Source organism: Cryptotermes secundus, unplaced genomic scaffold (genome assembly GCF_002891405.2).
Source record: "Cryptotermes secundus unplaced genomic scaffold, Csec_1.0 scaffold1252, whole genome shotgun sequence".
Taxonomy (NCBI): domain Eukaryota; kingdom Metazoa; phylum Arthropoda; class Insecta; order Blattodea; family Kalotermitidae; genus Cryptotermes; species Cryptotermes secundus.
The window spans coordinates 124,349-149,081 of NW_019727117.1; the positions used below are offsets into that span (position 1 = coordinate 124,349).

A 24,733-nucleotide genomic window follows, 5' to 3' on the forward strand; every position below is an offset into this window, starting at 1 on the left:
GATTTGTGGGGTGAGGCATTGTCGAGTAGGAGCGACCAGGAACCTTGCTCTCGATATTCGGGTCGAATTCGTAGAATTTTCGCCCACAAACGTTTGAGGACTCGATATAATAATTAGAATTCACTTTTTGACCTTCTGGCGGAAATTCCTTGTGAATGGTTCCTTTGGAATCGAAGAAAACGGTTAGCAGTGTCCTTACTCGACTCTTTGGCATGGGCACTTTCTTTGGTTTCGGCTTCTTTGGGCTCAACCACGCTGAACTCTGCCCCTTTGTGAGAGGCTCATATTGAAAACACCATGTCTCGTCACCAGTAACAATCGATTTTGTAAATTCTGTATCCCTTTGGGCCGACTGTAACATGTCTTTGCAGTGTTCCACTCTGGCATGTTTTTCATTGTCTGACAGCGCGTGCGGTACAAACAGCGCACAGACCTTCCGTTTGCCCAAATCCTCAGTCAAAATTTGATGCACAGTACTCCTTCGTATTCCCAAAAGCTCCTCGATGAGTCTCGCAGAAACACATTTGTCTGATGCAAAGATTTCGGTCACTTTCTTCACATTTTCTTCAGTGCAACTTGTTATCGGATTTGATGCACGTGGAGCTTCTTCAATGTACTCCCTGCCGTCATGAAATACAGCATACCATTGAAAAATGTTCGAGCGACTCAAACAATCAGTACCGTACACATTTTTCATCTTTTTGTACGCTCCTCCGGCTGCTTTGCCTAACTTCAAACAAAATTTGACGTTGGCTCTCTGTTCAACCGCCATTTTCCGACGAGAGTCAGAACAGTACTGTTACATTCAAGGTCAGAACACATGATGAAGCGATGCTTGCGCCTTGAAATTACAGACAGCCACAGCTGAAACTTCAAGAATCTTAACGCCACAGCTCGCCAACAGTTGGCATTGCAGGGCAAATTCTAAAAAAAAAAAATGAGTCCTAACGGATCCTGGACACACCGTGTATTTATACAGATTGTAAATATTGTCACGTGTTGGGTACGTCACGCGACAAATAAGTTCATGTGGGTCTCGGATTTAGCGAATCTTTATTGGACATTGACTCTTACACACCTTACAATTATCACCACTTGCAGTGTCAGTTGACTTCTGGCCCAGTACTCCAATGCGACGTGTCAAACCGGATACCGGACACCGTTCCTCACGGTTCCGTTACCGCTGTTCAGACAGTCCGTTGTTACGGGAACGCTCTTTATAGAATACACTTGTAACGTGTTTCGTCTCATCCGTTGTTACTCAACGACAATTCGTTGCTACGATTTGTCGCTGCGGAAACTCCCCAATTTCCACGTATTCGTTGTCGTGGAAGTGTCCGTTCCGATTGTAGCGGTTGTCGCGGCGATGGACGTAAGGTACCGCGTCACAATATGTTATAACGCTGTGGTAGATAGATTGCTTCAATCTGATCATATATTTTTAACACACCAATGTTCGGAAACGCTTCCTTTTGGCACTAAAGGCCACCAAAAAGTCCAAGAGGATACATACGTTTTAGGGGATGTTATTGTTGTTTTACATTATAAAAGTTGCTCAAAATGGTGGCCGCCGACTTCATTGCATGTTCTTAAAGATTCCCGGCACTTCCCGGATGATTCCAGCCGCTACTGCAATTCTTGCCACAAGATCATGTTATTTCTCCACTGGAGTCTTGTACACCAGGCTTTGCACGTACCCCCAGAAAAAGAAATCCAGTGAAGTCAAGTCAGTGGAGCGAGGTGGCCAGGTTACTGGGCCTCCACGTCCAATCCCTCTATTGCCAAAGGTTCCAAATATTCACGGACGACATTAGTGCAGTGTATCGGGGCGCCATCATGCTGGAACCAAATTTCACGACGGACTACCAAAGGCACCACTTCCAGCAGCTCGGATGAGGTCTCTTGGAGAAATGTTAGGGAAACGTCACCAGTAAGCCGCTGAGGTATGAGGTAAGGGCGCCCTCCATCACATTTGACAGGGCCTAGCGCGTGAACAAAGCGTTTCCGGACATGGATGTAATTAACAAAATATGATCAGATTGAACCCATCTATCTACCACAGTGTTGTAACATATTTATTTACACCCTGTACAGTATTCTCATGGGTCGCAGTATCAGAGTTTGAGAACTGAAACTACATTGAACTGTCACCGAATTCGAATTTGTTGCTAAAATACATGATTTCCAAATAAGTGAAAACATTTACTTTAAAATGCTTCCGTTTAGACTGCAACTATATCAGAACATCACATGGGCAATGGCGCGTTAACTGGTAGCCATACTGTGAAGACCTCAGGGCCGCCTTGAAAAACAATGCGACAAGAAAACAAAATTCATCAAAGACGATAAGGAACTGAGATCCATCCATTTTACTGGTCGGGTTGAACACGACCTATGACAATAGTGACCCAACCTATTTGCAATAGCAGCAACGAATGGCAATTTCACCACCTGTAACTGCCGAAGGCGAGAGCCTACGGACCTGCATGATGTAGTCCCAGTTCGAGTACATTACTGGCCCACTTTCTTTAATTAGCAGTGCACTATGGCGGTGTTCACAAGGTACCATTGTCTTCGAACGCCAACAGCAACTATTTGAAAGCTGTGTTGATATCTTTACTATCTCCACAGCACATGCCAACAAGCCACTACACCTAACCGTAACTGCTTTTACCCCTGGAGGGTCTTCAAACCCATGAAAAATACTGTAGCGTGTAGAGCCGTTGCTATGCACCGACCGCAAGATGGGCGGACATACCAGAGCCGTTTCTGGGCTACGGCTCGGTAAACACTCTCCCGCGAAACAACAAAACAATGTCCGTTGCTTGGCAGCAGATTCTTAACAATGCAACAGCTGGATTACAACAATGGAAGAGCTGTATTCTACGTGGTCCGTGTCGAGAGACTGTAAGCGGGATAACGAGTCTGTGAAGAGAAACTGAGCCGGATGCACAGGAACAGCCACTGTTGGAGCCGTTACCAGGAAACGTCTAGCAACCGACTGAGAGCACTAACAGCGAACTGTAAAGTGTAGTTACGAGTTGTGTCTGTTAAGTGGTCACTAAATCGAGTCGCCAATACCAATCCCGTCTACAGTCACTCATACACGTGACAATACTAAACGAAATTAGGTTCTGATGGCAGTGAACAAGATTACGGTCTTCTTACATGACGCCGTGTAGGTACTGTAAACAGGTTTCAGAGGCATCATCATCAGCACTGAAGATGGATCCAGTGATCTTCAACAACAAGGCCTTCTGGGTTATGGTGACGTGTAATTTCAGAAACGTCCTAACGTTTCGGAAGAAAACGCTGCCTTTATCCTCAGGGTAAAAAGTCCCTCCGAAACGTCTGTGCCTATCTACCAAACTGCACGATGTCACGTCCTACAAAACGGTATCACCATAGCCAGCTGCAGTGAGAACCTCAACCGTAATCTTGATGGGGAAACGCCTCCAAACCTATCACTGCTACACATGTCGACAAAAACGTTCTTTATGTTCTGAACAACTCCACGTTCAGGCTGGGGGTGAAATTTTCAAAGTCCTTCTACTATGTACAGCAGCATGCAAGACACAAGAAGACCATGTACTAGAAGGCACTCAATGGCCTGATTCCACGATTTTAAGAAAATTAGATTATACCATAGTATAATTTCAAGTATGAGGTCACGTTTTATGCTTGCATCAGTACCGGAACAAGGAAAATATAACGATAAACGTTTGCAACAAGAGGGCACGTTCTGTATCCGTATATTCGTTATCGGAATCTAAATGTTCATGGCTACTCAAGGAAACAGGCTGTAAGAAAAGCAAGAAGTTCTAGGAAGAACTACTCGCCTACTTCCTTCTGATAGAACACAGACCGCACAGAAAACAAAATAAAGGGGGTTACACAGAAAGTAAGGTGATCTCATTAGCCTAATAAAAATTAAAGCTACACCAACATCAGCGTGAGGCTTATGCCTCATAACCCTAAAGAATGGGGGGGGGATATAAAGACATGCCAGACACAGTAAGCAAGGTTATATCACAAGACCCTTTCAATTTTTTTCAAGACAAGGAAAATAGGCTAAAATACGTATTCTAACTAATGCTAAAATTTGTAGAATTTTATATCTTATCAGCATTTACCTACATGTCTTGAAAAACTGACCCACATACTGCGTTTCATTTACTCCTCATTCAGCGACACATTCAACTGCTACGACTACGGAGGGTAGTGACACGATGAACAGTGAATATCTACACAGGATGTGAAGGAAGAGGCAGCGGCCTAGTTCACGGCACTACTTGTTTGAAGGAAGAACCAAAAATCAAGGAAACCCCACTTCGGGCCGACTTGAACTAGCAACACTCCTAATAATAAGCAGGTTTGCCGACTTCTCGGCCGTGATGTCATTGCATGTTGTTCAGTGTGGACCAAAATCAAGAGTTTAGTAAGAAATAAATTTCATACTCTGTTCACGTCGCACCTAAAATACGTTTTGGATTTCACGACCTGGAAGCCCTGAACTTGGGCTGCTGACACGCGAGATACCTGGCCTGCCATCCCTGCTAACTTGCGGACTCGGGTTACACCAATAAATGGTAAAGTTGTCCCTGTGCTTAACTAATTAAGCACTACTTTTTCTTGGCCTCGGCACTAGTTGGAGGCGAGTGGTCAGCTTGACGCACTGGTCACTTTACCCACAGGGTAAGGGCCCCCGGTATCCACTGGATAGGGAACTGTGTCGGTCCCAGAACGGGTCCGGACGTCTTGGTAGGGTAAAGTTTTCCTTGTGCTCAACGAATTAAGCGCTACGCCATGAAGGTGTATGGGGTAGTGGATGTATAGAGCCACATTTTCTTGACATCGGCACTAGGTGGAGGTCTGGACGAATTGAGGACTAAAATTCTTGACTCTACCGGGACTCGAACTTCAAGCCCTCTGGTCATCCAGCCCGTAGCCAGTCGCTATCCCGGCTCCTCAGGTTAAACCGATGCAATCCACAATTACAAATTCACAATACTGGAGAATTAACGGGGCCCTAAATGTACCTTAGAATTCAAAAGACAACTTCCAACCTCAGATCAGCCCAAGATTTATGTTCTGTTTGAAGAATGTTGTCGTTTCATTCCGTATAGTGCAGAGGAGGCACACAGCTAACGTGTGGATTTCGAAATCATCTGGAAACGGAATGCGAATTAAATCCGAAGATAAAGCCCTCCGTGCATAATTGTATACAGAATTTCAAGAGACATCAAAATAACAGAGAAAAAATCCCCTTCGAACTTCCTTTTAGTAATCCGACACGGTTCTTCAATCATTGTGGTAATAATTTGTGGGGCGCTCTGCCCTCTTATGCCCAGATGTGAACAATACGGATCGTCACATATATCGTCTTATTCTCTGTAACTAAATGCTAGGTTAACTCCACTACTATTCTATACACCAGTTACGGTCTGAGTTACAATGACGTCATAACCAGTGCGTCATGTTCGGGTGCGGCAAATTCTTTTCTTTGCTATGGTTTGAACACAGTTTACAGATCTGAGAGTCTGCCGGATCGAAAGTTCTCACAACGGTAGCATGAACATTTCTCTCTTCTGGGACATAACGCCGTATAAGTCCACTGAAAGTCAACCGACGCTTCGGAGAAATATGTCGCCTCCCTCTTCAGGGTCCAAGAATAGGCAATTCTACTTGCTTAATGCTGGTTGCTTGGCTTCGACCCTCAGGAAACAATCGACACGTTCCTCCAAAATGTCTGTTAACTTTAAACGGATTACCAGGCCAGACGATAGTTGTCTTCAGGTTTGGGGTTCTGTATACCAGTTATATGGAAGAAACAACATCCTCCTCCTTATCAGAAGGGGCTTTATCAGGAAAGATGTTCATTCTTATCGCACATGAATGCTCTGTAGATCATTCTCCCGTATTCTAAAATACAGTATTACACTTCAGTTGAAATTTGGGGTCTGACATCATGCATTATGAACAGTTATCTGCCCCAGGTATGCAAGCTATTCGGAATTAATCTCACAATCGTATCATTTCGCTTACGTCAAAATACATTATCGAAGATCTAAAAAAAACGCAACACCTTACAGTCTGAAAACATCACTTTATAATCGAGTAAATGAAATAAAATCGACATTTTCAACAGAATGCGGTCTATATACCGGTAGAATAATTCAAATGTAAGGTAATTACCATTTACCAGATATCACAAAAGTTTAATTTATATTCTACAGTCATAAAAGCATACTACTGAAGTTATATTGGGTCTCCAATAACATTCTTGTATTGTTATAATGCCTGAATATTTTCTCATGAAAAATAACATTCCAAACACGTATTCTTCGACGTTAAACAACGAACCCAAAGCTATGTAACAACAAAAACTTACTAATTTGCCTCCAGCCACCATCTTGAACACTTATTTCCTCACGTTACAGAAATGCAACAACCACTTCGCGTAGCAGAAACGAATACACCTCACTAGTGATGAACAACTTTCGAATACGAACCAACCAAGCCGGCTTTCAGACGTTAGGCACAATGATGCAGTGTTCGGTATAATGTGCTACTCAGGAGCCAGTTTGACGACCTTGAGGGAGTCTGACTAAGCTGAGTTGTTCATCAGCCAATAAAAACACACACATTCAAACCGGTCGACCAATGAAACAGTCTGGATAAAAAAGAAAAAAGAACTTCCTTTCAAACCGTTCAAAATGAAACCCGCAAGTTTCCACCTGTCGTATGTCGCGAACCAGTTGCACAGAACGTTTCGAAACAGTTGAATGTATATATGTGCGACTAAAAAATACCTGTTGCTAATTGGGGACCTGTTGAACACACATAATACTTTGGCCATTTATACATTTATTTAAATTTTATCCTACTGAAGGCAGCTCTCGGAAGAGAAACCTATCAGTAAATTTTAACCATTATCAGTGCCGTAGTGAAAAAAAAAGCAGAAGTTATACCTTTTATGAGGTAAAACTATGATGGGGTGGAGAATATTATCCATGTTTAAACAGTAAACTGCACGGCCGTGATGTTACGATGGTATGAGAAAACGCAGAGCTTAATCTGAATTTCCTTGAAAAGTTTAGTTCAATTACATTTTAGAGATGTGTACACAAAATTAAAAAATAACAATATTTTATCCGTAATCTGATCGAAACTAAAGTAACATTAAGGCCGCGCCATAGCTCAAGCGGTTAGTCGCTGGCTTCCCACCGCAGCCGTCTGGGTTTGATTTCGGGTCTGGTCAAGTGGGATTTGTGGTGGACAAGGTGGCGCTGGGGTGGGTTTTCTCCGAGTACTTCGGTTTCCCCTGCCAATCTTCATTCAGAGCCGTCAGACAGTAAAATGTGATGAATGCCGTGGACTCGGAACGGGGAATCACTGTGCTGCTGACAGTCAGCAGCAATTTAGCAGAAGTGAATTGCAGATACGGAGCAATAAATGTAGCGCCCAAAGAAAAACCGAAGAAGAGGCCCCAATTCTGAACACGTGCACGACTAGGAAAGAACAAAAATCTTGGTCACAGATCTCGGCAAGACTGAAGCCAAGAATGACTGTGCTGACGAGGACCAGCAGCAATTTAACCGACGACTGGAACCATACGTAATATATCTTCCTCTTTATAGCAGTTCTGAGCGATATCAGTCAGTAAAGACGAAAGTATGGAAGTAACTGTGCTGTGTGGTGATTGGCCATCAAGACCTTCCTACCTTACACCTCTTGTAAGCAGGCAATGCCAAGCATTTTCAAGAACTGTAACTACAAGCACTAACAATTCAGACCATTCTCCTGGACTGGCGAAACAGCTTGCGTTGGCGTCAGCAGTGGGCGTACTGGCCAGATTTTGTTAACACGTGTCAAACTTCAATATTACCTATGGTTCCACACTTACGAGACACTTGCAGTCACTCAAAATAGCCAAGAAATTACATGCCCTGTATGTATTACCGAACTCACAACAGCCCACCACTGAGACCCTATTCTGAGCCAAATGGATCCAGTCATCACCCTCACCGCCCAACATCTAGTAAATCTTACGTTTATGTTTACTCTCCTTCACCTTCGAATGTTTCGGTTATAATTTTGTATACATTTATATCCCATGCGTGCTACACGTCCCACTCAGCCACCTTGATCTGATCAACCGAATAATATTTGATGGCATACAAACAATAAATCTTTCCATTATGCAATTTTCTCCATCCCCTGTCACTTCATCCCCTTAGGTCCAAATATCCTTAACACCGTTTTCAGTCTCTAATCTTTGTTTCCTTTGGACTGGTAGGGTAAATTTGTTCCTGTGCTTAACTAATTAAACACTACGATTGTACGCGTGCAGGGGTGTGGATGTATAGATACACATTCTCTGGACTTCGGCACTAGTTGGGAGTGAGTGGTCAGCTTCAAGCCCCGGGGAAAGAGTCCCCGGTACGAATTGGATAGGAGGTTAGGTGAACCCCAGAGCCGGTCTGGATGACTTGGAGAAGAGAAAATTCTTGATCCTACCGGGACTCGAACTCCAACCTCTCGGTCGTCTAGCCCATAGCCAGTCGCTGAACCGACTACGCCATCCCGGCTTCCTTTGGACTGGTAAGAATTATAAGTGACTAATTACATCATTTCGGAGTTCATGGAGGTAGGCCTAGGACCACTGGGGCTTTAGTGCCACGGAAAAAAAATTACGTCATTTACTGGCTCATTTCTGCTTACAGTTCTACCTAATCCGACGATGTATTTCCAGGCTATAATCTCAATAATTCAGGTCTTGTGAGCATGTCAGTTCACCTAGATCCTTAGAAGGCGTGGCCCTCAAAGATGGCGCATGCCTCCAGCGTACACACTCTGAGGCTGGACGCCACATGCTTTTCTCTGCTTCTATTTGGTCCTGGATATTGTCCCCTTATTTGTTACCAGGCTCTGCATGCCACCGGATATCAATCTGTTTTTTTTAATGCTGGTGTGGTGGGACTAAGTCTCTTGTACTGCGGCCAAGTCTGGCTAATTGTACCAGCCCCGATGATAGGTGAGGGTGATTGTGGAGCAACTGGTGTAATGAAGATTGGCAGGGAAACCGAAGTACTCGGAGAAAATCTGCCCCAGTGCCACTTTTGTCCACCACAAATTCCTCTCGACCTGACCCAGGATCGAACCCGGGCCGCCGCGGTGGGAAGCCAGCGACTAACCCCTTGAGCTTTGGCGCCGCCTCAATCTCTGGTTACTCATCCACTTAACTGTGATGTTTCAGACGTTCGAACTGAGACTCACTGATCTGCCGTCAGCCATCCGCAAATGCAGCTTTCCGGGAGAGTAAATAATGTCGACGACATTGCCCGTCAGATTTATTTAAACAGTGTCCTAATATTTGCTCTTACAGCTTCGCGTGGATATGTAGCATCTATTCACCGTATAACTCAAAATTCAACACACGACTTTAACGAAAGAAGCAATTAATTTGCTCTCATAACACAAAAATTTGTTAATGTAATTATAATGAACGCCGGTCACGGTAGCCGAGCGGTCTAAGGCATGCACTGTCTTCGCTCGCTCGGAAGCCGGGATCGTGGGTTCGAATCCCACTCAGGGCATGGATGTTTGTGTGCGTTTTTCTGTGTTTGTGTACAGGTAGAGGCCTTGCGACGAGCTGATCACCCGCCCAAGGAGTCCTACCGTGTGTGTAAGATCTAGAAAAACCGAAGTGAACGAAGAAGTTCATGGAGGTAGGCCTAGGCCCAGTGGGGCTGTAGTGCCAAGAAAAAAAAATTATAATGAACGCCGATCACAGTGGCCGCGCTGTGTAAGGCCGTTCAAATACTGCGGTCGTGGGTTCGAATCCCACTCAAGGCATAGATATCTGTGTATGCGTTTATTCTGTTTTTCTGCCCTGTGTGCAAGAAGAGGCATTGCGACAGGCTGATCCCCGTCTAAGGAATCCTACCGACTGTGTAAAAGATCAAGAAACTGAAATAGCGGTGAAGGCCCAAGAAAGGGCTGTAGAGCCACAGACAGGTAAAGATAATGTAAAGCTATCCCATAGGGTTGTGAGACGTCGAGGCTCCCACATTTTCTCTAGACAATCGGCTCACGGATGGCGGTAAGGTTGTCAGCCTTACGCGCCGGCCGCCCTTTACCCCCAGGAATCTTCACTGTACTCATTTCTGATAGAGGTTGAGTCGACCCGAGGGCCATAGTCCGGCTCGAAGGATTAGGTAAATTGAAAAAGAAATCAATCTCATCGGGACTCGAAACCGCGACCTCCCGGCCTGTAGCATAGTGCTAGAATTATTAAAAAAAACAACGCTGTCATATGTGTACGCTTAATCTGAATTAATTCAAAACAAAATAAAACTAGCAGGCAAAGAGTTCGCAACGGAAGCGCTGAACCTACTTTGGTGGTCATATGAGTACAGATACCGCAGTTTGAGAAACTGCTCTACAGGAAGACAAACACTGCACAGCTGTCTTTGCGAAAACATATTTATGATTCTGACTAAACGTCGCTCGTATATATATATATATATATATAGCGTGCAGGACACATGCAGCAAAATTTCACCACACGGATTCTGTATTGACATGTAAATGGTTGTTGTCCCTGTGTTTAATGAACTAAGCACCACGCCATGGGGACATATGAAGGGGTGCAGGTACAATGGACATAATAAAGGCTGTATGATGGATATGGGCCAATCATTAGCGTCGTTAAAGTACTTCAAAAGTTTCAATGTGCTAGACCATTCTGAAAGGGAGATTACAAATTAGCGTCCTTCCTCTCCAAACAGTAGATTCGATTCGCAGGAAATCAAAACTAACGTAACAAATCAGAACGTAATTTCCTGTTTCGGAGAAACCTACTTGGCGTCAACACAGGTTTAAACAATACAGAACCTGAATTAACGTCCAGAATCAACAATGGTACCTCAAATGCTGCTGACATTTTACAGAAAATTAATATAGATAACCCGAAAAAAAAAACTTTCTTTACACCTTCATGTTCTTTTATTTTTGTCAACTTCGTTCTCTTTGGGAGGTGATGCATGATACACACACTTCAGACACTGAAATACAGGCAAAATAAGGAGCTCTCGTTAGTGGGTGGGTGTCTTCAAATAAACTCAACCAAGAAATACATTAATTGGGCTGTAGCGGCGTGGCCTATGAAGACTGAAGTTATCTTGAAAGTTGCCCTTGGGGTCACGAACTTAACCCGGACTTTGTTGCTAATAAAAACAGGATACGTCTGTCGAAGGAAAAAAGTAACAACGCCTTCAGCTAGTTTACTATCTCATCTCCATCTCCATGACAAAGTTCTGGCTCATAACCTTGGGTAGTACTTCACATGTTTAAATTTAAACAAAAATGCATCTTGCAACCTCAGACATAAATACTGAAGCTGCAACTAATGAATAATCGAAGGCTTCCAATTCATCTGTGGCAAACTCCTGAAGATGTGAAAATGTTATGGAAAACAGACTCTCATGGGTAAATTACTCTTTTCTGCGACGTAATGCAGCACAATCTGCAATACCGTTACCGGCATTTCAAATGGACATGTTGCCACCATCTGTCATCAGAAAAATATAGGCAGCACGTTCCTCCGAAACGTCGGTAACGATCTATCAGAGCACACGGCATCACATCCCACGACAGTATCCATAGTCACTGCCGTGAGAACCTCAAATCTCATAATTTCTCGGGGGGGGGGGGTTAGAAATGAGTCTAAATGACGCTGAATGTTACACCTCCTCCCCCAAGTCATGCCCCATGGAGAAATTTCGCGGCGACAGAGCGAAACGCGGCAATGTGATATATTTTCGCAACTAATTACCCAATTCTGGGACAAAACTCAAGACACGTCGCCTTACCTATTACTGTGTAAACTGTGTGTTGTGTGAATCTCTGTAATATACGCTGCCAATAAATCAAATTTGAACGATACTGCTAATTATGAGTACAAATTCATGTTCTGTTATTTGAGCTGTTCTTTACGCGAATGTGTATAATGTATGCCCGTTGGGTCCTTCCAGAGTCACTAATGCGTCCTTGAGAGGATTCTGATTAGCATTAAAATGTAACGACAAAATATGGAATTTGGGTTTATCAATAGGTAGAACTGCCGACAAAAATTATCGTATTTGGAACGTGACGCCGAACAAATTAGTCATGAAGTAAAAACGTATCTTTCAACATACGAAGGTATGTCCATATGCCCATATTATATGGATCTGACAAACGTATAATGGCAAAGGGCTTTAAGGGAAGCTCCAGGTAAGCAATCTCTGTTCCATGTCAACGGTTACCCCTGGATGGAATAACAAAGAAATTCGATGAGGATTTCCATTATTTGCTCACCCACGGGTCCTAGCAGATGTAGGCACGTCCTGACAATTAAAAGTTCAACATCTGCAAAAATAGGTTACGATTGGCAAACTAAGTATTCTGATTTTATTTCACAATAGAAATGGGATGAAACTGGGCTTCCCACGAGCACTATTCGTCTCGATGTTCCAAATGGTGCTTCTGAACATAAAAATGTAAAGTAAGATAAAGCAGTCCTTGTTCTTAAAGCACCACGGCATGAAGATGTAAGCGGGAGAGCTGGTAAAACACCACGCGTTAACCTCGGCACTAGAAGGGCAGAACAGCCATGAGCTTCACGCCCCAGCCGCTTTGAAACCACTGGACAGGAAGCTTGGTGGACCCCTGACTCAATCTGGACTCTGTGAATGACGAGAATCTCTGCCCCTACCTGGAACCCAACCCTCATTCCTCGATCGTCTATCGCGTAGACTGGTCCATACACTGACCGAGTTTTGTTTATTTTTCCATATTCCAACAATCACTACATAAAAAACAAAAGGAATATCTAACAATATCCTAAACGTAAGTGGGTAACTGCCTTCGGTTTTCTCCTGCCCCACGTTTCAACACCGGCATGCATCAAGACACGATGTCTGCGACATGACGCAAAGAAAGGAGCACAGTTGAAACGAATGAGATTATGAAAACCACCGCACACCGGTCTCAAGTCATGATGCTGACGAATCACGAATGAAGCAAGACTGCGTCTTTTGTCTCATGTCTTGATGCTTGTCTTGACGCAGTTGGTGTGCGGCCGCCCTAGTGCAGTGGGCAGTCTTCTACATAAGAAACAGACCTAGTCCAATGAGTACGAGGTGGATTCACACTGCGTAACCGTACTGATTTCATTTTCGACGACACTTCGATAAAGCCAATTCCTTCTTAAACATGGAGTATGTGAACAAAACTCAATCTAATTTGGACAGTGTGCCACTGGCTGGAAGTGACAAGAGAATTTTCCTTATTTTTCATAAACGATTCAATGATTTTAACGTTTAAAACCGCAAAACGAAATCCAGTGAACTCCGTGGAGCAGAATCCTTCTACAAAATGAACATTTTACGGATTGCTAAGGTCCATTACGATATTTACTATAAGACTTTCCCACCGTATTCAGTCCCGAACTAGATGCATCCAGTTTATTCCCACAGCCTTCTTCATTAACATTCATTTTAATATTCCCGCATCTACAACCCATCTACCACGCGAACTCTTTCTTCGTATAGAAACAGTATGTAGTGTGTACAGTGAAACAGCCCTATCTCGGAAATCGTTCGCAATCGGACACATGTACATATTCACTTCTGTTTGTTTAGAATGGTCGATACTTTCCTGTGGGTGTATAAACACGACGGGAAATTCTTGGCACAAAGCATTCTAATCCGATCTGCTCCTAGTTTCTCTGTATGTGTACTTCTGATTTTACTGTCATTATCAAACTTCTGAATTTATGAATGGCTTATTACGCTACTGTTATGTTGTTTTGGTCTTGCATTCTGGTGACGGGAGACAAACATATACTCAACACAGTTCTAATTAAAACTAAATTGCAAAAGCATATGAAAACAAATCTATTATTCCAGTATGTAAGATATGAGGTTTCACGGCGGTGACTATGAAGAGTTTGTGAGCATTTGCTCGCGCTGGTTCCTCGCTCGCGGAGTTTCTTCTCCGTTCTCTTCTACCCTGAAGATGGAGGCGATACTTTCCTCCGAAACGTCGGTCAACACAATATCTACACGGCGCCACATCCCAGAAGACTGCTTTCTTTATTATTCCAGTAGTTTACTGAACTATTTTGATATCCGCTGCTGGGCGAATGCAACGACAGCAACACTTCGGCGATTCTGGCAAATGAAGTCTGCACTTACAAGCAGCACTAACTGCACTGCATCCGTGAAAGTTACGAAACATGGCCAGTTATTTGCTCACGACCATACCACCTGAGACTGTATACCAGTTAGAGCTAATAAGTATACGTGCCCCAATCACCGCTATAGGTACGACACACTAGTGTTATTCTCCATGATTGCTGGTAACTAACTCCATAGAGTTTTATGAGACAGCTGTCGTTCAGTCTGTCAAGAAATGCCACTCGGTGCTATGCAACCGGAGATACAGCAGTGCCGTTACGTTAATCACAAATAAATAACAAATTCCCAGCTAATGAGCCCGAAAGTTCATCACAAGAGAGCCCGTGCCTTAAGCTTGATGAATCCAGTTCACACTCTCCCACACTACATCTCTAAGATCCGGTTTAATATTATCATGACGTGATCCCTGAAAGCCAGAATAGCGGAGCCAGAGTAGATGTTCACTGCTACACATCGACTTTGTAAACAGGTTGCTGCGGAAATAAACACGCACGCAACAGAAAAAAATCTGCCGTTTCTATGCAACGCCGATATAACATCTCTATAATAACAGAGGAATTGTTAGGGAACCGTGTTTTCTGTGGAGACTGGCCCGAAGCTATATAACGAGGATCCATGACTGACAAATGACAGGGTATGCTCTGGATGTTTCTTATGTGTTCTTTGTATCTTGTTAGATTTCTACCAGTTTGGCCGATGTATACTTTTTGGCAACTTTGGCATGTTATTTCCTATATCCCACTTTGTTCGTAGGGGTTTATTTCTCGTTTTTCATTTATTAGTTTACCTATTGTGTTGGCTGTTTTGAAGGCTATCTTTATGTTAGCGTTTTTGAATAGTTTTGTGATTTTTCGTACGTAATTTCCTGTATAAGTAAAAGTGACCCATTTTGTTCTTTTTCGTCTTTATTATCTATTATTATTATCTTTCGCTTAAGTTTGTTACATAGATGTGTGATGTCTTCCTTTCTATAGCCATTATTTAGTGTTATATTAATAATAGTATTTAATTCTTTGTTTTTAGCATTTTCCTCAAGGGGTAGTGTAAGAAGTCTGTGAATCTAATTTTTATATGTTGGCAATTTTTGTTCTTTAGGGTGGCATGATTTATTATTTATTGTTATGTCTGTCGTTGTGGGTTTTCTGTATATTTCCATTTCTATTTGTCCGTGTNCTCTTTCTCTCTCTCTCAAGTCTCAATTCTGAGACAGTAAAATATGGTCGCGAGTCCCAAGGGACTCGGACCCGAGAAAGCCTGCGCTGGCAAGAGCCAGCAGCATATACAAAAGACAGACCCGTCCTCTCGTCAGAGAAGGCACCCCACAGAAACAAGACCGTAACTGTCAAATGATAATAATTAATATCTGGTCATGAGCCCCAAATGGGGTTCGACACAAAGACTTACTGACTGACTGACCGTCAGTCGCAATGTGACTCTGACTCTGACAAATGACAGACCCGACCTCTCGTCAGAGAGGGCGCCCCAAATGAACAGGACAATAACTTTCATACAAGAAAAAAGAAAGAAAGAAAAAAAATCTGGCCATGAGCCCCAGTCGGGGCTCGACACCAAGACAGGCAGACTGACGGACCGTCAGTCGCAATGTGACTTGGACTTTGAACTGAGAGCTCGATATGAGGCTTAAACTTGGCGGTGGTCAAGCTTACGACTGTTCAAGTAACTGAACTGGTGTTGTAGAATAAGATTCATAAGATAGGCATGATCTGCTTTGCAAAGCCTGGACTGACAGAGGACTTGTATATAGTGCAAAAGGAAGTATTTTAAGTAACATGTTATAAGGGCGATACGTATGCTTAACGAAAGCCCAAGCATTTTCATAAGAAACAAACTCATCTTCGCGTCAGAGAGGATGTTACATAAGGCCTATTACTGCAAGGGCTCTGTTGAAAAAATCTCTGGTCGTTGAGTCTCATGGGCTTGACGCCAAGACGAACTGTTTGGTGGTAAACCGCCAGTCGTAAAGTAACTCTGACTCTGCCTGAGAGATCAGTTGACACTTGAAAGTCAGCCTGTGAAGAGAAGACTCAAGTGTGTTAATTTAAGACTTCGTGTGTGCTATAGTTACAGCACTCGTAAGACTCTTATAAATCCGTTGTCAGGATTCGCCTATTGAGGACTGAAAGACTTAGCGTATCCCAGTGATTTGTTGTGTGGAAATCAGCAATGGTGTTATAATTACTTGTAGTTACGAGTTGAGTGTAGAAGTTCATTAAATCCAGTCATCCAATCCAAACCCCATCTGTCACTCTAAATCGTGAAAATACGTCTAGGATTCCAAGCTGTCTCTTCCCTTTAGGTTCTCTACCAAACGTACAGTTCTCATCTTTCCTACGCATGCTACAAGACCGCCCATTTCATCCTCCGCGATATGATGTATCTGACAACATTCAGTGGTTCATGCAGAAACCATAGGCCTTTCCAAATGATCGCCACATAACACGAGATTATATTTCACATAATGCAAAATTAAATAGGTACTTCTCAAAACCAACTGAATATAACGATTTAATCCTAATATGATTAGAAAATCATGAAATAACATTAGTTTGTATATCAGCTATGATATACTGGCAACACTGGTACAGCAAATCTGCTTTGTATCCTTCTTCTTCTTCTTCTTCTTGATACCGCTACAGCGCCTGATATACGGGTATACATCCGCTGATACAGCTAAACCAATCCGGGGGGGAATTGAACCAACCCAAAGCATGTAGCTCAACTGCACTGTAAACACACATCAAATGATAACAATTACCGATGCATTCTCACGCAACATGTAGTGGTGCCATTCAACTGTGGAGGTTCTACACGCGCAAAGGAGGGACAATCATGAACAGCGACGAGCGGAGTATACGGACAGCGGGGGTAGCTTAGTTGAAGGCTGTCATCTGGAAGGACTGAAAAGAACTAAGAGAAAGCTCATTCAGGACATATGTAATCCACCGGGATTTCAACGAGTATCCTTCCGAACACACGCCTAGAACATTGCCGCTGTTAAGTCAGAACCCCGTACTATAGAAGTAACAACACTCCACAATTCGTAAACGGCGCATTAATTTTTTTAGAGGGGGGGAGGATCCTATCTGTGAAAGGAATGTTCCATCAGGAACCAGACACTGTGCAAAAATATTATTCTACACGAGGTTCTCGTTTTTAATTTCCGCTTCCGTGTTGATGTATATCGGCGTCGAATTCCAGAATAATGTTTCCACTCTTTATTTACAAGGGGGCACGCGGTAGCATAGTTGGTTGAGGCAATATGCTACAAGCCGGAAGGTCGCGGGTTCGAGTCCCGATGAGGTCACTGAATTTTTTTATTTACATAATCATTCCAGAAGCACTATGGCCCTGGGGTCGACTCAGCCTGTAGCGCAAATGAGTACCGGGAATCTTCCTGGAGGCAAAGGGTGACCGGCGCGAAGGCTGACGACCTCACCGCCATCTGTAAGTCGATTGTCTGGAAAATATGGGAGCCTCGACGTCTCACAAACCCATGTGCCTCCACGGCCTGTTACAGGGATAGCTTTACAATTACTCTCTACTTAAAACACGTGATGGCAGAAAACTACAGCAGCAAGCAAATACTGTGGTACATAAATGGGGTCAAATTTTTCTAATCGGAGATAATTAAAATGCCGGCAACTAGCGTCCAAACTCCATACAGAACGCCGAATATAAAAGTGTAACACTGTAATATTCTGGGACATTATATTTTATTCTATATTCTGAGAAAATTAGAAAAGTACTGATTTTCTGTGCAATGTAGGTCTTCAGTAAATCTGTTACTCTCAGACTCATGCTCATTAAAACTATACCATCGAAGATGCATAATTTACTTTGCTAAATCACGTGACGCAAGGCGGGATACCAATATTTCTGAACTTTCGTGGTAATTTATACTTGTAGAGCTCTGCTACTGCTTTAAAACGACTTTTGCCAAACATGTCTGTCGGAGAAGATATTTCTGCTAGTTCCGAAAACATAAAATTGGCGTAAACTGCTAGCAAGCCTGTAACGGTAAGAACGGAATATTTATGAATTGTTAACGAAAGAAATTACATTACAGAAGCTATTTATTACTGGAAACCGAAAACGAATGGTCTTCATGAACCGCAACAAAGTGGTGCATTCTCACGAAAGCATCAGAAGGCTACCTTCCCAGCCAACAGGATGCAATACGATGTCATGCCTACAGTTCAAGGCCACGGTGGAGAAATCTAGGTCAATGAACAAATACTTGGCTTATAAAACAAACAGCTCGCCATTCGGCTCCATTCATTCGTTTCACATCAGAAACCACGGGTTTAGAGCATGAAACTCAAAGTAACTTAAGACATTTGAGTGTTGGCTCATTTAATGGTGCTTTTTCACCTGCACAGCTTTACGCGTGACTGCGAATCATGAATTTGGAATGATGTGGTAGGAGAGGAGTGTAACCTGTTACAAGGCTCTATCCCTGAATTTGTCTGGAGAGCCTGAGGAAAATCATAAACTCTATCATTTAGAGCAGCCAATATTCGAACTGAGGTTCGAATCTGGTGCCTTCCAATATGTAAGGGTGCGCCTGTTCATGGTAACCACTAAATCTGCCACAGGCACTAATCTGAAGATCTACTTCAATGTTCTCTCTCCTACACAAAAAAGAACGACAAATTTCTCGCGGTTGCCCTACGTATTACAAGTAAACTTATCGGAATATTTTTAGATTAGAAACATTTGTATGCTTTTTGTCAATTTGTGCGTAGTCTATCAACCTCCCCCCCACACACACACACAGTGTCAGACAATTATACTGCTGGTGCTTCTAATCTGTCTTATGGACATACTTTAAATCCCTCCACGGTCCAGGGATCTTTCGTGTTATCCATCGCTTGATGAAATGTACGGCAAAAATAAGGCTAAAATTCTGTAACGTGGACGAAACTGCAAGTCTACTGTTACCGACCAAATGGACATTACCGAATATTTTACTTGTATATGTCATTAACTACAAACTATAGCCCTATAAAACATTTAGTATGACCTTCAGAACCTAACACTTGCTCAGTTAGTCACGAAATGAATATTTATGGAACCCGAACGTTAATACCACGTTCACAAAAGGGGATACTGGCCCCTGTCCTGATCTAGCTCAAGCCAGTCCCCACCCTCCCAACCAAACTCTATTACTCTCCCACCTAACGAAGTCTTCAAAATGGCCTCTTTCCTTCAGGTCTTCCTTCGAAGACTCTATATGCATCTCTCTTCTCTTTCCATGCCTGCTGCATGCCACGTCCATCTAATTCTGCTTCATTTGATCATTATAATATTTTTCGAGATACAGAAAATTGAGATGTTCCTTCGCACAGCATTTTCTCTAGCCCCCGCTACTTCGCCTTAGATCCAAAAGTTCTCTTCGTCACCCTGTTCTCAAACATCTTCAGTGTAGGTTCTTCCCTTAATGTGAGAAGCCACATTTCACACGAACAAAACAGGCAAGCGTAATTTGGTACATATAATCTTCATACATATTTGTAGGCAAAGCAATAAAGATTTTGAAATGAACTGCTGCCAAGCATTCCCGAACTTCCTTCATGAAAACAGTTATGATTTCTTATTGTGATTCCTGTGCACACGAACTTCGATACATTTTCAAAGAATCGATCTCTGATTTACGGTTTTCTCCTGCATTCTGGATTGAGAAAGTTAACATATGGACGAGATGCATATAAATAAAAATCGAAGCTATCAGACCTCTAAGACCAAATTCAAGTTCGGAAGGCAACTTTTGATATAAACGTCTCCATCATATTTCATCGAAATCCACTGTTATTTCAAGGTAGAAAATTACGGACTGCTGGATGGATTGAAGGACGTACAGATACGACTTAGTCATTGTGCCGTCATTTTATGCACTTCATACTATGGATGCATAGCAACTCGACATATTCTCATTAAGCATGTGGGGATTACTGATTCTAAAGGCTGTAAATCGTGATACCAAAATCACCGTTAATTTCTATCGAAATTCAGGTTAAGAAGTAACAACCATGCAACATACACGTATATCGGGCTCCGGATGTTTCTCCCATATCGAACAGGTGACGGACGCTTGGACAGGATTTCAAGCACGTTTCTGTCTGCATAGAAGCGGCAACAGCTACAAAACATTTTTTACATGCAATGACGCAGATCAAGCAGCCTGTTTCGAATTGCAAAATCCTAACATGAGAAGCATTCGTCTGCTGAATTGCAAACGCAGCACAACAGATTCTACAGGGTTCTGACGATGGTCTACTGGGTCGTCAAGTGATTGACGTTAGGTCTTTCTAAGGGACCCAACAGAGTTGGCTCCCCCTTTTACCCGAGAACGGAAACAGATCCAGTTTCGGTAACGTCGTGTTCTCATTGTCTCTGAAATGCCGTACGATGGACGAAGTCCAATAACCCAAAATTTTCTCAACGAATGATGACGGTTCTCAAACAGACGACTCAAATGTTAAAATTTAATGCAGCTGAGATGACCTTCAAATTCGGTATGATACATTCCGGGTGACGTGTACGCTTTGTAAGTTCTTGGGTTAAAGTTTCTGAAGTTTTTAGTGGCTTCTTATGACTCACACGAAGGAAATGCCAGGGCAATTACTTACGGAAATGCCAAATTTTCGAATCGCCTTTAATGCCGCCTGCAAATTTACTTTGTTACTTCTATATTAGACACTTTCATCGTACACGTACCATTAAAAAATATTAGGAAATGTATTCATCGCGGAAGATATCTTCCGAATTTTCTCTGTTATTTCCTTCGCACTGTGATGAACCCTTCCCGTGTAATGAACAAACATTGCATTCCCATGAAAATATCCAGTGCCAACTGATTCTGAAACTTGCGACAAATCAAAACTATACACTAAATTAACAAATACTCAATACCAAGGACTCGCTTCATTGTTCGCCGTTATTACACATCCTAAGAGGAAACTGTGTGTGTACACACACACACACACACACACACAAAACCTTGGTCTTCGTGAGTACAAGTTCTGAAATTACGCAGTCTGGGGTTGCCATAGCAACGAATAGTGAGCGCCGGCACGTGGAAGGATGGGAAATTAGGTGGTGCAATCCAAAAGTTCCGAAATTTGAATTTTGCGCGGGAACGGTTATGAGTACATCGAAATACCGCTAGGTGTCTCCCCACACACCCTTCTTGAATCAGTGTGGCAAGAGGCGTCGAGTTGAGTGGTTGGGTTTATTGTTGGTGAACGTATTTCCATTGTTGTGTTTCTGTGAGTTTGCGGTTTTGCGATGGCTGACCTGAGAGAGCAGCGTGTCTGTATAAAAGGTTTGTTTTAAACTTGAGAAAACCGCTGCAAAAACGCACCAAATGTTGAAGCAAGCTTTTGGTGACAACAGTTTAGAACAGACACAAACTGGTCAGACTGGTCTAAGCGTTTCAAAAATGGCCGAACATCGACTGATGATGACGACCGTTCGGGACGGCCGTCAACGGGCAAAACACCAGGAAATGTCGCGAAAGTTAGGTATCTGTGTAAGATTTGAGGCTTTCACGGCGGTGACTATGAAGAAAGCAGTCTTCTGGGATTTGACACCACATATACACGGTGCCAAATCCCAGAAGACTGCTTTCTTCGTTAGGTATCTGATTCTGCAAGATCGTAGACTGACCATCCAAGACCTCTGTAACACCTTGGGACTAAGTTATGGTACATGTCAACGACTTTTGTCAGAGGAACTGAACATGAGGAGGATTGCGGCGAAGTTTGTGCCACGACTGCTGCAAAATGAACAGAAGCAGCATCGCTTGGAAGTCTGCAGGAAACTTCAGCAACAGCTTCAAGAGGATCCAAACTTTCTTTCGAAGGTTGTCACTGGTGACGAAAGTTGGGTGTATGGCTGCGACCCTGAAACCAAGCAGCAATCGCCACAATGGAAGAGCCCTTCTTCACCTTGGCCAAAAAAAGCTTGACAAGTCAAGAGCAACATTAAGTCCATGTTGATCTGTTTTTTTTATATATTGACGGGATTGTTCATAAGGAGTTTGTCCCTCCTGGTCAGATAGTCAATAAGAGTTCTATTGCGATGTTCTAAGACGTTTGAGGGAGAACATGGGGAGAAAACGTCCAGAGAAGTGGCGCACGATCGGCTGGGTACTCCACCATGATAGCGCACGACCGCATACGGCTTACATTGTGCAGGAACTTTTGGTTAAAAACAAGATGGCAGTTGTTCCCCACCCACCGTACTCGCCAGACTTAGCTCCATGCGACTTTCTCTTCCCCAAGATGAAAATCAAGTTGAAGGGGCGAAGATTTGATCCAGCTGAGGAAATTCAAGCGGAAACGCAGACGGCACTAAACACCCTAACAAAGAAAGACTTCCAGGATGCATTTGAAAACTGGCAGAAACGCTGGGATCGGTGTATGCGCTCCCAAGGGGACTACTTTGAAGGTGATGGAGCAGAATAAGATCCAGGTAAGACGTAATAGTTTTTATTAATATATTTCGGGAACTTCTGGATTGCACCACGTATGTGCCGGGTCACGAATGAGCCAGCACCGTTTCTTTCTAATACAGAATGGCTTCCTCTGGAATAAGCTTGTAAGAAAGTGGATTCCTGCATCAATACTTTCAGTTCACCGTTGATTTCAACGGACCGTATGAGAAACTGTATTCGTATATATCTCCTCTTAATTTCCAAGTGTGCTGAACAAAATAACAGAAGACCGTCTATGCTGTATACGTATGCCTAATGTCACTGGTCGTCTCAACAGGACACCCGACTAAGAAATAAACTGGAATATATCAGATGTAATCTGAAACTCCTCTGGGAGTCGCAAGACGCCTATACAGAATACGTGTTCGTCAAGACTATACGAATTTCAGTGATGTGATGGACATGATTTTTTTAATGTAGTGGGGTGGGACTAATTCCCTTGTACTGCGGCCACTTCTGGCCTATTGTACCAGCCCCAGATGATAGGTGAGGGTGATTGTGGAGCAACTGGTGGAATGAAGATTGGCAGGGGAACCGAAGTACTCGGAGAAAACCTGCCCCAGCGCCACTTTGTCCACCACAAATCCCACTTGACCAGACCCGGGACTGAACCCGAGCCGCCGCGGTGGGAAGCCAGCGACTAACCGCTTGAGCTATGGCGCGGCCCAATGGACACCATTACTTCCCCAGCATAAAATTGCTTTATTAACGCAATATGTGGAATCAGTTATAAATATACTGACACAACGTCCATGTGTTGTTCTCAAATAGCATCGTTGGCCCCCCCCCCAAAAAAGGCCGTGGAGGTCCATAGGGTTGCGAGACATCGATGCTCCCACATTTTCTAGGCAAACGGGTAAGATATGGCGGTGAGGTTGTCAGCCTTACACGTCGGTCACCCTTTAACGCCAGAAAGATTTTTGGTACGCATTTCTGCTAGAGGCTGAGTCGACCGCAGGATCATGGTGCAGCTGGAAGGTTTAGGTCAACTGAAAAAATCCAATTACATCGGGAATCGAAAACGCGACCTTCCGGTCATAATATGGTGCCTCAACCAACTACGCTGCCGCACGCTCCAGTAACACACGTCTACATTTGATTATCTCTTCTAAACAATTCCATTCTAAGTTGTATTTCTACTTCTAACGCAGGCTGGCTCTTTCTCGAATCAGCCTATAACAAAGTGGATTCCTGTGTTAATATTTTCAGATCAGCGTTCTTTTCTGCAAGAAGCCTTTCTGTAATGTGCGTGCGTGCGTGCGAGCATATAAACTGTTAAATATATGTTTTAACGTCGTTGTAAAAGATCATATAATAAAAACCAAAACAAATTATTTCAATACAGTATAAACTCAATTACTTTATCCTGCTTTTCTTAAGTGCCATCTTCTGCTGAGACTAATGAAAAGTGTTTCTTGCAGATTACCAATTATAGTCGAGAACTACAGACTTGGGAGGCAAGACCAATTACATTTTAATCAAATATAGTGTGGTATGTAGACCTGGTGCTAGGCAACGGCCGCGAAACAAACTAGACTACGGCCGTTACTACCCAGCGGCCCGTAAACAGCAACAGTCGAACGGTGTTTCCTGTGCGGTCCGTGCCGAGATAAGCAGGACAGTTGTGGAAGTCAGTTGAGTGAAGTGAGTCGGTTAGCGAGTAGAGGACTGCTGAGGTTCAGTCGTTGTGAGCTGTTGCTGCGCGAAGCTGGTAGCTGAGGCAGGGGATAGTTCGCGAACCCAGTGGAAGGGGAACGTCAGCCGTTGGAAGCCGCTACCGAGCAATGGCCTGTGTCTTTGTGTGTGTGTGTGTGTGTAATAGTGAACTGTAAAGTTTGGCCACGTGCAGTATCAGAGTCCAATAAATCCGATCATCGATCGAAAACCAGACTACAGCCACTCCATCACGTGACGACATGTTCACATGTGTGTACTATATATTCAGGTAAAAGGATGATTCTTTTAATTA

General features: G+C 43.3%; 1 protein-coding gene across 2 annotated transcripts in view; it reads right to left on the bottom strand.

The window, feature by feature from the left end:
* The window catches only part of LOC111864537 (moesin/ezrin/radixin homolog 1), a 183,076-nt gene that overhangs the window by 106,554 nt on the left and 51,789 nt on the right, over positions 1-24,733 (bottom strand). The window contains exon 1 of one of the 2 annotated variants that reach the window (XM_023851847.2): positions 6,392-6,558. The exons of the other annotated variant lie outside the window; for it this stretch is intronic. Within the exon in view, the coding sequence (XP_023707615.1) occupies positions 6,392-6,412 (21 nt within the window). The 5' untranslated portion in view covers positions 6,413-6,558. Of the gene's footprint in view, positions 1-6,391; positions 6,559-24,733 lie in introns of those variants that run through there. 2 annotated transcript variants of the gene reach the window in all.